The following is a 15,503-nucleotide window of genomic DNA, read 5'->3' on the forward strand; positions in this document are numbered from 1 at the left end:
CCACTTTTGAGGAGGCAGTGGCCTTTTGAATAATCCCCCACTTTTGAGGAGGCAGTGGCCTTTTGAATAATCCCCCACTTTTGAGGAGGCAGTGGCCTTTTGAATAATCCCCCACTTTTGAGGAGGCAGTGGCCTTTTGAATAATCCCCCACTTTTGAGGAGGCAGTGGCCTTTTGAATAATCCCCCACTTTTGAGGAGGCAGTGGCCTTTTGAATAATCCCCCACTTTTGAGGAGGCAGTGGCCTTTTGAATAATCCCCCACTTTTGAGGAGGCAGTGGCCTTTTGAATAATCCCCCACTTTTGAGGAGGCAGTGGCCTTTTGAATAATCCCCCACTTTTGAGGAGGCAGTGGCCTTTTGAATAATCCCCCACTTTTGAGGAGGCAGTGGCCTTTTGAATAATCCCCCACTTTTGAGGAGGCAGTGGCCTTTTGAATAATCCCCCACTTTTGAGGAGGCAGTGGCCTTTTGAATAATCCCCCACTTTTGAGGAGGCAGTGGCCTTTTGAATAATCCCCCACTTTTGTGCAGAATTTTTCCTACTTCCCAACAACTAAAACGCATTCAATATTCAACAAAGAAAACGCCATAGATATTCCATTCTGAGGTAAGATTCTGCATAGATGTTTCCGACACAAATTTATGCCACTGATCTCATTCTTTATCATTTAATCATAAAAAAGCTTTGGAAATTTCTAATAACTTACATTATGTTTCTTTTTCTTGCGTAAACCTTTGTCTAACTAATCAACTATTTGCTTATTAAACACACACCATTATGTTAAGAGTTGACACATAAGAAAACGCATCAATCTTAACTGACGGATTTGACTTTTTAATTTACGATTCAATCACTGTGTAGCACTTTGTACCTTTCTACATTACTAATTTTCTTCATGAAGAAATAATGGAATTATAGTAACATGCTTTGAGAAGACCGAATCCAAACCTCATAGGAAAGCAAATGTTGAAAACATGACTTTCCTCCATATAATGTCCCTAAAGCAATTCTTCTGCATGTGCCCAAACACGTCTTATTACAACATTTTGGCCTGCTTAAATGTTCAATTCCTGCAACTGACAATTCTCATCAGTCTTCCTCTGAAATAAAGCTTAATCCAGGAGCTTTATCCATCCAACAAATGGTAGCAAATCACGAGCTTTAGCATGGATGTACAGAAGGCATACCATAATGAGTGTGGAAGTAGACAAAGGTTGTAACTTAAGATTACCGATAGAGGGTAATGACCAGATTGGAATGAGTTAATCTGTCAACCGTCTTGGAAGTTCTGAAATTTGTGCTTCTGCTGTCTCAAAAATTAAGTGAGAAAAATTGACATCGTAGAAGGAGAGCAAAATGTCAGTAACGCTCTTTACAAATGGCTCAAGACATTGACCCTTATTTTTAAAAAGTAGACTTTTTGTTGCTTGCCTTTCATTTAACATGTACCATTAAAGAATTGCATCAATCAAATCAAACTGATTCTTGCTTTAACTTCAGGTAATAAATCGGTTCCGGTCCACGTACAGTCGCCGGGGGGGTGCACTTAGAACAGGAAAGTACGGGTCACGTGAGCAAGCGCCTCATCCAGTTCCGAGCTGAAAGACCCCTAAATAAATAACAAATAAAACTATTGTTTGTACAGTAAATAATATCATCGTCAGAAAAAAATCAAAAAGTTTTAAAGGGTTCACTTTACAAAATAAGCTATACAATAAAACAAGCGGACACGCTAACGGGTTCTGTTTGGACAAGCTGTGTCCAATTTACTAGGCTACGTTTGGAAACAACACGTGTGCCTATGAAAGTTGCCCTAGCCAAGTCATTCAAAAGCGGTCTCTGTTATCAGCCAATATGAAGTTGTGAACTTACCGTAGAGCAGTAACTGGGAACGTTGAAATACTTGGAAGGGTCCTTGATCCCAGGGGAATAGTTGACATATCCCGCTAAAATCAGCGTTTGTCCTAGAAACAGAACAATGCAACAAGAAATATTCCTTGATAGGCCTAAATTGTAAGAGTTTCAGGAAGTTTTGATCCCACACATTTGAAGAAAGATTAACATAAAACCAATAAAGATGGAGTTATAACATTTCTCTTAGAAAATGAACTCTAGATTTTGTCGTGAACTACCAAACGAACGAAAAGACAACCTACGCACGGCTGTAATGTCTAATGTGGTTTGTGAAGACTCCAAAATGATTTATAGAGCGCTTGAAAGTACATATCGTATTTATTCATGGACATAAAATCGTGGCCTAAATCGTTCTTTGAGATATCATATCAAAAGTCAGATTCTTGGGGTCACTTCTCTGTACGCAGATACTCGTTAACTTTAGTGAAGAGAACCAATGTGATCTAGATTGATTAATAGTTTGAAGCTTTATGACTCAAAATTAGCATCCGACGAGATTTGTCTCGAGATCAAAGACGGAAGTCCAACTTTGCGAAGTACGCCAGTAAAACACATACATATCATTTACATGCTTACTTCCTCCAAATGTTCCAAAGAGCGTTTCACCCACCGGGATACAGTCCCCCTCTGTGACAGACAGGGTCCCGTTAACTACATCACCTTCTACGTTTAGGCTGAAGCTGAAGGAATCCCCAGTGAGCTTGTTATCTCCAAGATAGAAAGGGCCATTATAGGTGGCGTTACCTACATAGGAAAGACAGAATAAGGCCGTGTCTGAAACAGGCTTCTGCGGCTACGGCTAGTCTGTCTGTATTCACGTGTTATAACTGGCAGAGTCCCAGTCTCACAGCTAAAGACGCAATAAAAATAATAAGCAGCGACGAAGCCCTATGGACACAGGGCATGCTCATATGTCACGTGATTACAAAAATCCATGGCGTAAGCTCAACAAACAGTGTCAAATGCTGTCAAGGTTTGGTGGTACCTCCCCGTCGTGGTGCAAACCTTATCGACATGAACCGACAGAAAAGACAAATGGAGTGTCTACCACTCTACCAACGCACTGTATTTAGTATGGGCAAGTCACAGCTCGCAGTATCGACTGAAAGCGCGGCGGATTCTGTATTACTACATGTACGAAGCTTTGTATGCATAAGAGATACAATAGGCCTATGTGATTTTTTCCGCTCCTTCTCGGGCTAAATATGTACTATGGTACGTACAACTACATATACTACATTCTTTTTTTATGGCACTATTGAGGTGTTCCACTGAAAGGGATCGTTGAGACGATCGGTGACAGATTGTAAATAATATGTCACCATCGTCTTGGAGTATTCGCTCAGGGAGCTACTTACTAGGAACGCAGTGGTCCATTGTCCTATTTGGGAGTGCTGTTTTCTGGCATGTCTTCAAAGTCAAGTTGATGGTGTACATGACCGCCTATTCGGGTTTGATAAAAAAAAAGAGAAAACTTTCACAAACATATCACAAAATGACAAAATGTGGCAAAAAATCAACGCCAATCGTGAACGGTACGCTTAACTTTTCGTGAACACATACTGTAGTTTTACAGGAAGGGATCGCGCACATGTAATGGGATTGTTTAATAGGATTTGTACACGACGCACAGCTCTAGTTCCATGTTACGATAACCTTCACCTCATTTGTTGAAGTATATAGAAGTAATTTCAACATTTTAGATGTTGAAGATTTCCATATTCATGAGGCAAAGCATGGTATCATTCAAAGCCTGAATAAATTAGTAATACTAAGACAGCATAGGCGTGTCTCAATAGCTTTGTGTACAATGTATGCATCCCACTTTTCTATATTTTCTTGAAGTAGGTCGTTCCATGTTTAATGGCTCGTTCGGAATATAATTTGCTAACATTTCGTCAAAACATTGTTGGCGGATGGTTTTGAAGGATACATTTTTGTACCGGTGTTCTACTAGCAAGAAGTGCCTTATGTGATAAAGCCCTCGTGCAACCGTTGATGAGAGTGTTTTCTAAGAATTGAAAAACTCCAACCCTCTTTTTTCTTCTAATGAAAAAAGGAATTAAAGTCTTGTTTGTGTTGTAACACATATTAATCTGTATGAAACATGGTAAGGGGCTGAATATCAACTACGTTTGCTTTAAAAATCCATGGCGTCACTTGACACTGTTAAGAGAGCTTGAAGCACTCCTGTTTATAACCCCAAAAACGTTTGGGATGGCAAAAATTGAAAAGTGTGGGGGAAGATACCTGACGAGGAATTTCACGCGTTCTGACAAAGTGTGTTACAAGAAAGAAAGAAAGCAGTTTCCATTTTAACCTTATTGTAGTCCGTGATGGTTTGATATCTGGAACCCGAGGATTGAAGCAATGCACCCGTTCGTCTGTTGGTATAGTCAAAAGCCGCCTGCGAAGACTGCGTCACCGCCGTACCTTGTCCCGATTGGACGAAACCCACGATCTGACCTGGAAAGTATATACAAAAAGGGGTGGACTCTGGGGTAATTAACAAAGATTCTTCGGAAGTTATTTTTATTAACAGGTTATTTATCTGATTATAAGCATTGCCAAAACGATCAGGCTCTACAAAGAGCTAAAGGAAGATATCGGTTCACGTTTATAAGTAGACATGCAACGGTTGTAGAGCTAGAGTGACCCTCTAAGAAAAATCGCGTAGAACCACGAAGGTATTGGTTAATAATGTGCACATTATCCTGGCAGCTTACAAAATATAAGAGTAGTCCCTCCCTCTTTCAAAAACTACTCGACAATTGTAAGATGCATAGGGGAGGTAACGAACAACGACAGTTTTCACTGAGTAGGTAGCAGGAAATTTAATTCAAACATTGGAATGATTTTCTTGAGGTTGAAAGTTAAGACTCACCGTCGACGATTTCAAATTGGTCAGGGAAACAGCATTTCTTTTGGGCTTCACCCAATGCCACAGCGACCAGAAGCAGAAACAACACCGGTTTAATATCCATGATTACTGTCTTCAAGTTAGTGCTGAGCGGCGAGCTACCAAGGGCCAGAGTTTATAACACTTGATGGATCTATGATCAAACACAGTACCCCGCTACCGGCTTTGCCTTTATGTATGACTAAGCTGGTTTCAATCAACCTATTTATAGTGGACCTTTGACTCCTCTGGAGGGCAACGGTCTCGTGTTGGAATTGTTTGCTGATAAGTCCATGGAACGTGCCCCCTCCTTTTTTTTTTTTTTTTTTTTTTTTTGGTGACGGAAAACATCAGGTGACGTGAATATCAAAACGTAGGATATTTCGGATGATGAAATTTACTTGAGAAAGTTTCAAATTGTGAAGTACATTTTTGGAAGAAAACACACGTATGGGCGTCGCGAGGGGAGGGCAAGAGGGATACTTGCCCTTTGAAAGAATGGGGGAACATTAAAAAAAAAAGTTGGAAAAACAAGTAAATATTAAGAGGAGAGGAAATGGGATGAAAGTTCGGGATTTGCTTTAAATATATCACCACTAGCCCTAGCTTGCCCTCATGAAACTCTCCAGTCAATGGGGACAAAATGGTTTCCCCCCGAAAAATCCTGGCGACGCCCATGCTCACATAGTGAGTTGTGGCATAATTTCTCTGATATGCACAGACATAGTTTCCGGCTTCCAATTACTGCATGATAATGAAACTGAATGATACCGATAGTCTTTTTCAACCATACGCTTATTGAGAAATCCACACGCAGCGCAGTTTTTTTCCACTATTGTAAAAAAAGCCTAAAACATTATCCAGTGGTCCAGTTCATTATGACCAAAGTAACACAATTTAACTTCAATTTTGTCGCTCGCCGAGGTTAGGTTTTATAAGGTGAAGCCGAACACAGGCGAAACAGTGAAGTAATGAACTTGTTCCAGCATAAGTGAATGGCGCCCACTATCAACTTTGATCAGAATTGAACAGCAAATGTAAAACATCATCTGGCCTATTTTCGCTAAACTAGAAATATGTGAACCCATATTAAACAGAAACAGAAGGTCATAAAACAGAACAAAATCGAGTAAATTGTTATTTGATTATGCTAGACCTGATTCCCTCTTGACTCAGTTCTCTAGCAAAGTTCTGAAAATCCACAACACGAAGAAAATATTGTTGGATTTCTTGATTCTATACTCTGTTTGCCTGAAAAAGAAAAAACAACGAATGAAGCACTGGCAGAAATATAAATGCATTGAAACAAATGAATAGAGCTCAAAATAACCGCTCACAAGGAAATGCTTATCGTTTTGCATTCATTTAAAAAGACTGGACAAATATTTTACAGGTTTGTCCTAATCGAATTATGCAATCCCATAAAATGATTTTTGCCCTACATTCAGTATTAGTAAACCAGTTCCGGTCTCTGTGTAGTTGCTCAACGCGCACTCAGATTTAACAGGATCGTTGAGGGCGCGCTAAGAATTAACAGGATCGTTGAGGGCACGCTTAGAATTAACAGGATCGTTGAGGGCGCGTTCAGAAGTAACAGGATTGCTGAGAGCGCAGGGTGCACCACTACAATAAATTCCCATAGACAGCAGTGATAAATCCCCATACTTCACAAATATTTTAAAAATACTCACAACTCTCACAGGTGTTCAGGCTGCACAGAAAAATGATGTTCCACATGTCCTCTTTCATTTTCCTTTCAATTTTCCGGGGGTTGACTGACGAATTTTTGAGAAATTTTCACCAGAAGCAGACCACCCCTAAAATGCAGAAAATGTCCCTGTCCAGAAAAGTAGCCATTTTGAAAAACCCTCCCTCAGCAAAATGGCTCAAATAGTGCCACTTTTAAACCCGATTGCATCCAAATTGCTCAGAATTGGTAGCCCTGAGTCCGGCCCAGAGGTCCAGTCTCATATTTCTTGAATTCCTCAGTTCCATGGCTCTCAGGACCCTCTAATATAGAATATTTTCAGTGTATAACTTTTATTAATGAGCTCGGCGGACATATTTCTGGCCTAATTACCAGGGTGCACCCTTAGAACCCGGTTGGAAAACTTAGTACCCCCGTCTTTCTTTCGCCGCTGAGGGTGCACTTCGGCTCAGGGCGGATGACGTTTCAGTGACTCTGTATTTACACAGCAACATTCTGTGCCGTAAGTTGAATGACTTTATCTCCTTATTAATTAAATTAACATGAGCAGCAAAAAACAGTATCTCTGAGATGGCCGAGTGGTTAAGCTCGCGGTCATCAGATCTTTAGACGGTGGGTTCGAATCCCGGCAGTGACTTTTTTTATTTTCCCGACGCTTGCTGTCAGTAGCTATAAGAGACTCCAATTTACCCCCGTCAAATACCAGCAGTACCTTAGCCTAGCGGGTAAGCTCTGCGGCTGGCACTGTCCGCGAAGTCCAGGTGAGCACCTTAGTACAGGTTCGAGACGTATGGCCGACTCGGCGGCCAGGGCTTAGGGGCTTGTCTCGTTCCTCCCTTGCATGGTCGCTCGACCCTTTTGGGTTAAATGGATGGGCAGGGAGGAAGTGCGGTGGGCCGGGAACCCGAGACCCAGAAGAGTCCTATATGGAAGCCGGTAACTGCGATTCGTACCGAATTTCAGGAGTCCGTGCGCCTGAATGCTTGGTCAACACCGCATAACTTTTGGATTTTTTCCCTCACCACATTTTTTCATTTCCGAAACTTTCGACAGCGAAACCGATCCCAACTGTCTTGGGTCCATTTCTTCTCAGTGATCTTCAGTATAAATGCTCTCAGGCGTATAATTTTATCGGAGATTCAATAGTAAGAGATCCAGGGGTGGCACAGTCGGGCGGCACTCGCCCTCCTATTTTATTGATGGAAACACATTTTCATTTGTTATAACAACAAATTTCGTTGGCTTTCAACTGCAGAGTAATTTGATATTTTCAAAGAAAAATTCTCACAAGAGATGCGTCCCATATCTTCTTGGGTTACCCCACAAGTGCATTGCATCTGCCGCTCCTTTTCTTGAATGTGAATGTTTGATCCATCACTTACTCTAGTCAGACAGGTCTGCCCGAAAAATGCAAGCAGGAAAATAACGAAATGAAAACGAAAGAAAGGAACAACCCTAGTTGCTCGAATTTCAACAACAGAAAGCGGCATCGAGATTGCAATGGATGTCAAATCAGTATTAGCTTAGGGTTTTACCCCATTGTCGCCTGAAAAGGCGCATAGGCCGTCCTGCCCCCCCCCCCACACACGTATACATGTAGACACTGCAGATGGATGGCATACTTTCCAAACTGTCAGACGGAGGACTTCTGGTCCATGTGAGTGCAGCCTATAACACCGAGGACAACACTCACAAGTTTTTGGTTGTTTTGGCCGCTAAAATTAGAGTGCATTATTGGCCTACCGCTATAGGGTTATGCATCAATGTGGTATAATGTCTCGAGAGAATGGCTGGTGTGGCGTATCCTAGCTTAACTTGCCTACAACTTCATAGTGTTACGACAAAAGTCTTTGATGTTTCTCCAAGTACGGGTCTGCAGTGCCACAGTGCAAGCTGCTTCGATGTCCAGCTTACCAGGAACTTTCCTCTACTGGAAGAATTTGCGCAGGCCTTCTTGGACGTCTGTCTTCTCCGCTGTAGTCCAGGGACGCCGCTTCACTCGTCTCGATGGCGGAGAGGGTTCCCTTGTTCGAGATGCAGCAGCAACACCAGGAAGCTGTCCTATTAATGTAGAGGCAAGAAAAGGACATTAGAAGTGTAGGTGACAGCTCAGCAGACAGCCCGACAGAGTAACAGACAGACAGACCAACCAAATCTTACCGTTATCAACGGATTCATCGCAGGAGTCTTCACTACTGTCACTGCTGTCCCCACTGTCGCTGCTGTCCTCTTCACTGGTGAAGCCTTTTGAGAGTAAACCCCAAATTGAGATCAATCAGTTAAAGCACACATACATGCACGGGTGTCTGGCAGTCTCTGCTTGGCGTTGATATGGGGGGGGAATGGCCGGCCAAAATGGCACATTATTTTGGGAGTTCTTGACGCAAGATACATTTATGGGGGGGATTTTTGGTCCCCGTCTTTCTTTGTACTGGTCTGTTCTTCCGGGGGGCTGGGTGAATAGGAAGAGAGGTATTCTTTCCGGCCGAGTACGATGCCCTACAAAATGGGAGTCTGGGTTGGGTTGACTTGGTTCGAAGCTAAGCGTTTGGTAGACGGAACATGGGAAACCTGGTTTGAGTACAAGGTGCCCTTACCTCCAGTTACATGCAGATCGTCCAAGGATTTGCCCTGCTGGGAAGACAGGTTGCCCCTCTCCAAAATCAGGGAAAGTCTGGACAGTTTGGTGACCCGCTGTACAGTATCTGGCAACTGGTAGTATTTGCGATGTACCCGCAGATCGTGGCCCATGAAGTTGGCTGGAGCTGATGTTCCTTTAATGCAAGAATTTGCGATGCAGTTGCTACATGTTTACGGAGTTTGGTGGACCGGATGCTGAATGCATTGTCAAGGCCAGCCTTATCTGCATATACCCTTAAACAGTCACTCCCTCGTATGTGGCCTCTCCCGCCATAACAACACCATGCGAACAAGACGTTGTTGTCTTGGGCTACTCCAGCTTCATGTCTCTTGGCAAAAAGGGCATTCAACCATGCTACTGCCTCATTGCTTAGAAGCATGGGAACAGTTCTGCCTCTCTTGCCAACTATTTCGACAACACGGAACATCTTGCACAGCTGGCGTTCTAAATCACTCAACAGGCATTCCCCCTCCAGTTTGGCGGTGCTGTGCTTATGGAAATCTTCAAGTTTCATCTTTGAAACCTCCCCCCTGCCTTCTTCGGTTGAACATGATGAGGTGGCACAGACAGACCTCATTCAATTTCTGCCAAACTGGCCTGATTTGTCTGCCCCGAGCACCCTGCAGGAGTTGAAGTTCCCGGTTGCCAGCTTCATGAAGGAACTACGACAGGTGGACTACATCGGCATTTGTTGGTAGAATGGTGACTTTGTTGCGTTTTCCTTGGTACAGCGTTCTGTGTGCGTGTGTGGACACAAGGTCTCGCCAGTTCAATTCACACAATTGCAGAAACTCTTCCGCACGCTCCGCTTTGTGTTTTTTGGCCGGACTCCAGGGCACTTCCTTTCAAGACGAGTGCACACTTCTTGACGGAATAACCAATCTTCAGCGCTAGTGACGGAACATCGTACAACTGTTTGTCTTCACTGAAGCCAGCAATATCGTGGACGGCCTTCACAATATCAGCCTAAGGTGGTGAGGATGGACAAATGATTCGAGTGATGCATTTGGTTGCTGGGTGTTCTTTCGAAGTTGTATGACGAGTCGACCCAATTCACGCACCCTGTTACGGATGTACAAATTGGTACGCACATAATAGCCGTAACAATATACGCATGGTCCATATGCATCGGGAGATACCTTGCAATTTGGCCTGTACCCGACAACGAGCACACCACGACCTTCACGAAGAACCAGACAATTGTGCCTGTGATTGCCTATATTGCGAATTTTCAACAGAAGTTTCTTACGCACACCGGCGTTGGGCTTACCGGCGATCTCGATGACTTCTCTTTCTTCCTTGTGACATGACTGGAGATGACGGGGGAGCTTGGCCTGGGGTACATCGCAGTAAAAGCAGAAGTGTTTCTTGTCCCATTTCCTGCAGCCAACCTCATTACTGGTTTGCATTACGGTCACACCACAGTTCTCCTGTGGCTGCAAAATGACTAAACCAGGATTTTCGGCATGTTCAGGGGTAGGATATGATAAGTAGTCGTGGAATTTGGACTTAAGAAAAAAAATTATATGTTAATTAGCTCCGATGGACTCTTCAGGAGAGGCCACTCCCTCTACCGAGGGGCCATGCTCACTGTACACGTGCACTGCACATAGGGTTACATGCACTGATCTCCAGTATAGATAGACGGGATAGGACGTTGCGTCCAAAACGCGTCCGGCGTATGCGTTTTTTTTTTCAGGAGGGTAAATAACCAGCGCTGCGGATTTCGTTGCGTCTACTTTCAAAATGGAGTTTTTCAAAAACCGATTGAGGTTGTCGTGCTCCATCCAATCGTCAGATTGTGAAGAAAAACTGAATTCCGCACCTGGAATGAATAAATTTGGAAAGAATAATGGTTGAGGTGTAGGCAGCAGTGAATTACCGGAAATCAAGTCTAGTCAGGGTGTGAGCTCAACTTTTTAAGCTGATTAATATATGAATGAATTTTATTTCCAATTTTTTCACTGCAAATTCAAGATTGTGGCCAGAAGATCACTTTTCGTTTCAATGTGATGGGGGTTAGCCGCGAAAAAGTTTTTTATTCGCCTTTCCCCAAAGATACTCCTAAAATAGTAGTAAGACGATGCGCTCAACTCTAGAGGTAGCCGCCCGCCTCTGTCCATAATGGGCCCGCCATTTGGGGGATTTTTGTACAAGAAGTATCTAGACCTGGAAAATACCAGTCCAAAATTCGGGATTTATAGAAATATTTCCATGATCTCTCCTGATTATGGCATGCTTTATTGTAAAAACAAAACCGAGGGATCACCAATTACTAATGAGCTTGCGCGCAGAATTCCAACCATTTGGTGAAATGCGTCCTATTACAACTGTGCTTCTCCCACATTAATTTGAAATAGCGCCCTCAAGCTTTGTGTTGCATATTACATAATATGTCCAGTCTTGTGTATGACATTCAGGAACTATATAGTAAAACTGCATGTTTTGTGAGATTATGATCACTTTGACATTTTCCTGTATATCAGTCGTGTTTGCCGAATTCACTTTTTAGGGGGGGAGGGGTCTTGTTTTATGCCCTCATCCCCCCAGGAGGCGTTACTGAACTACCCATAAAAACCAGTTTGAAATAACAGGTACATTTGGGAAGTATTGAGTTTGAAAAGGGAGCTACTTGGCTATGCCATTTTTGTCACCCCGAAATTCTGATTTTAAACTTGTGGCCAATGAGGCACGGATTAATTGAAATGACAACATTAAGTTTCAGTCAGCCTGATCAAAATTAAGTCTAACGTGGGTTACCGTGTGTGTGTGAGTTTGTTTCTGCATTCAATCGGGGACCCTGAACAATAGAGGACAATAAGGTCCCCGATTGACAGAGGGTCCCCGATTGACAACTGTGTACAAAACATATGGGTGGTCTTCTGAAAAAGTTAAAGTACAAACAAAAGAGGAACAATAGGGGGTCCCCAGTTGCAGGCAAATACACACTGCATGGGTGGATGGGTGGGTGGATGGGTGGGTGGATGGGTGGGTGGATGGGGGAACAGGACGGCCTATGCGCCTTTTCAGGCGACAATGGGGTAAAACCTTAAACTAATTACTGATTTGACATCCATTGCAATCTCGATGCCGTTTTCTGTTGTTGAAATTCGAGCAACTAGGGGTTGTTCCTTTCTTTCGTTTTCATTTCATTATTTTCCTGCTTGCATTTTTCGGGCAGACCTGTCTGACTAGAGTAAGTGATGGATCAAACATTCACATTTAAGAAAAGGAGCGGCAGATGCAATGCATTTGTTGAAACTTTTGGGGTAACCCAAGAAGATATGGGACGCATCTTTTGTGAGAATATTTCTTTGAAAATATCAAATTATTCTGCAGTTGAAAGCCAACGAAATTTGTTGTTATAACAAATGAAAATGTGTTTCCATCAATAAAATAGGAAGGCGCGCGCCGCCCGACTGTGCCACCCCAGGATCTCTTGCTATTGAATCTCCGATAATAAACATTATACGCCTGAGAGCTTTTATACTGAGATCACTGAGAAGAAATGGACCCAAGACGGTTGGGATCGGTTTCACTGTCGAAAGTTTCGGAAATGAATGAAGATAAATCAGCATCAATCCTGTAGCTCACTGTATTCAAACCTAAAAAATTGCCTCGTGGGTTCTGCGCTCAGGGACATGAAAAAAAAAATCCAAAAGTTATGCGGTGTTGACCAAGCATTCAGGCGCACGGACTCCTGAAATTCGCTACGAATCGCAGTTACCGGCTTCCATATAGGACTCTTCTGGGATCTCGGGGTTCCCGGCCCACCACACTTCCTCCCTGCCCATCCATTTAACCCCCAAAAGGGTTCGAGCGACCATGCAAGGGAGGAAACGAGACAAGCCCCTAAGCCCTGGCCGCCGAGTCGGCCATACGTCTCGAACCTGTACTAAGGCGCTCACCTGGACTTTGCGGACAGTGCCAGCCGCAGAGCTTATCCCGGTCGGCTAAGGTACTGCTGGTATTTGACGGAGTCAATTGGAGTCTCTTATAGCAACTGACTTGACAGCGAGCGTTGGGAAAATAAAAAGTCAATTCTGGGATTCGAACCCACCGCCTAACGATCTGATAACCGCGAGCTTAACCACTCGGCCATCTCAGAGATACTGCTCTTTGCTGTTCATAAGTTAATTAAGGAGATTACAAAGTCATTCAACTGACTGCACAGAATGTTGCTGTGTAAATACTGAGGGGTGCACCACTACAAATAAATTCCCATAGACAGCAGTGATAAATCCCCATACTTCACAAATATTTTAAAAATACAACTCTCACAGGTGTTCAGGCTGCACAGAAAAATGATGTTCCACATGTCCTCTTTCATTTTCCTTTCAATTTTCGGGGGGTTGACCAATGAATTTTTGAGAAATTTTCACCAGAAGCAGACCACCCCTAAAATGCAGAAAATGTCCCTGTCCAGAAAAGTAGCCATTTTGAAAAACCCTCCCTCAGCAAAATGGCTCAAATAGTGCCACTTTCAAACCCGATTGCATCCAAATTGCTCAGAATTGGAAGCCCCGAGTCCGGCCCAGATGTCCAGTCTCATATTTCTTGAATTCCTCAGTTCCATGGCTATCTGGACCCTCTAATATAGAATATTTTCAGTGTATAACTTTTATTAATGAGCTCGGCGGACATATTTCTGGCCTAATTACCAGGGTGCACCCCGCACTCAGAATTAACAGGATCGCTGAGGCTGAATTTGGGCGGCTTGTTCCCGTATGTTCACGAACAGCTCCATTTGTTCGCGGGTCGGACACTCGAACGCCGGGAACGAACAACCGGTTGGTAGTTAGTGACAAGCAACTTGGCGGCGTCCATGTAGGCTACGTTATTCGAGAGTTGATGTTTGGATGGGCTGAATTCTTTTCTATATAAACAGGAACACTCATTTCTGAATTATTCATTCATTACGGAAAATAATTAATGTTAATTTTGCAAAACTTCCTATGGTCTATAGCTTTGGAAGCCATCTATCTTCTTGTGCAGCTGTTCAAAAATCAAAATCTCACGAGTTTTTCCGTGTGTTCCTGTAAAACCCTGCCAGACGAGGAGGTGGTGTGTGATCCTGTTCCAAGAACAGTGTTCTTGAGTCGTGTTCCCGCCGTTCGAGCGCGAGAACAAGAAACCCGTGCGGTCAAGAACAGGCCGCCCGAACTCGACCATAGAGTGGACTCAGAACAGGAAAGTATGTGTCACAAGAGCTAACGCCTTTAGGGAAATTAAGGAAATTAAATATGCACATTAGTAAGAAATTAAAAGGTTATTTGCACAATAGTTCAGTGATGTACAAACAGGCACCCTCTGGGTGCCTGTTTTGGATGGCCGACGTAATCATTCATTCAAAGGGTGAACACGAAAGGTCACGCAAAGCGCCCTCATGTGCCATTATAGTGACAGCTCGGTAATACTTTTCCCACGCGTCTGGGTAAAAATCCCCGCGTCGAAAGTCCAAGTGCGGACGGCGGTAAAATTTGCCCATTTTTCATTTTCCCATCGGATCAGTAAAATCCTCGGAAAATATAGTCCAGTGCGGACTGTTCGTTTCGTTTTACACACCAGACCTGTTATTAACAGGCACCAATTTTTATGTGAAGTGTGTTCAGATGTTGTTGGAGTCTCCACTAATTTAACTTCCCTGAAATGATTCGTCATAGAAAGTCATGACGTGATTTGTTTGTGGTGGCAAATTTCCTTTAAAAAACCCGGAAAATATGGACGAACTGGGGACAATGGAACTGCTGTCTGCTTTTCTTTTTGAGGGAGAGAACAGGAGGCTGTTTCGAAATTCCAGAGAAATTGTTCAAGTCAGAAAAAAAACAAAGGTTTATTCTACGAGGAATAATGAAGAATGGGATTAGGGTTTAAAATACACCGAATTTCAGCGTGTATGAGATCTCGGTTCTCACCTCAAAATCCGGCTCAATCGTTATTCGACCCCCCCCCCCTGGTTGAGCTGTCAACCGGAATAACTGAAAATCCGGAAACTCAAATTGTTTTTTCCAGGGTATGCGGTACAGTCATGCTGGGCATTGATGATTTACCGCCGACTCAACCACCGGAACAGCGTGTAACAAAATCCTATTACCGAGAAGAGAGTGGCTGGTTCCCTGTTTGTGGTTTGGCCTGACGCTCTTTGTGACACTATCATTGACTATGACCTTTTACCCATGGGGGGTAGAAAAGAGTCGTTCTTTTGTGGCATAAATCTGGGAATCGGATTTCCCAAAAGCTCGTTTTGTACTAGCTGAAAAGAGCCATTCGTCAAAACGTTTCGACCATGCAGCCTTTTGATTACACGCTCAACCGTCTTCTGATAGACGGAATGTTGTG

General features: G+C 43.3%; 1 protein-coding gene and 1 pseudogene across 2 annotated transcripts; both read right to left on the reverse strand.

Annotated features, from left to right (window-relative positions):
• Nucleotides 1-815: 815 nt before the first annotated feature.
• Nucleotides 816-5,016, reverse strand: LOC110985487 (development-specific protein LVN1.2-like). Its single transcript, XM_022246543.2, has 6 exons — nt 4,801-5,016; nt 4,237-4,382; nt 3,275-3,359; nt 2,493-2,660; nt 1,875-1,966; nt 816-1,611 (listed from the first exon to the last, which is right to left on the reverse strand). The coding sequence occupies exons 1-6, from the start codon at nt 4,898-4,900 to the stop codon at nt 1,549-1,551; spliced, it is 654 nt and encodes a 217-aa protein (XP_022102235.2). The 5' UTR covers nt 4,901-5,016; the 3' UTR covers nt 816-1,548.
• Nucleotides 5,017-7,761: 2,745 nt separating this feature from the next.
• LOC147798267 (uncharacterized) lies at nt 7,762-10,307 on the reverse strand (annotated as a pseudogene). Its single transcript, XR_015426438.1, has 3 exons — nt 9,121-10,307; nt 8,684-8,767; nt 7,762-8,584 (listed from the first exon to the last, which is right to left on the reverse strand). The product of XR_015426438.1 is annotated as an uncharacterized LOC147798267 (transcript).
• Nucleotides 10,308-15,503: the final 5,196 nt, after the last annotated feature.

Source organism: Acanthaster planci, linkage group LG09 (assembly GCF_054643075.1).
Source record: "Acanthaster planci isolate LZ-2023a linkage group LG09, COTS_SCS, whole genome shotgun sequence".
NCBI classification, from domain to species: Eukaryota; Metazoa; Echinodermata; class Asteroidea; order Valvatida; family Acanthasteridae; genus Acanthaster; species Acanthaster planci.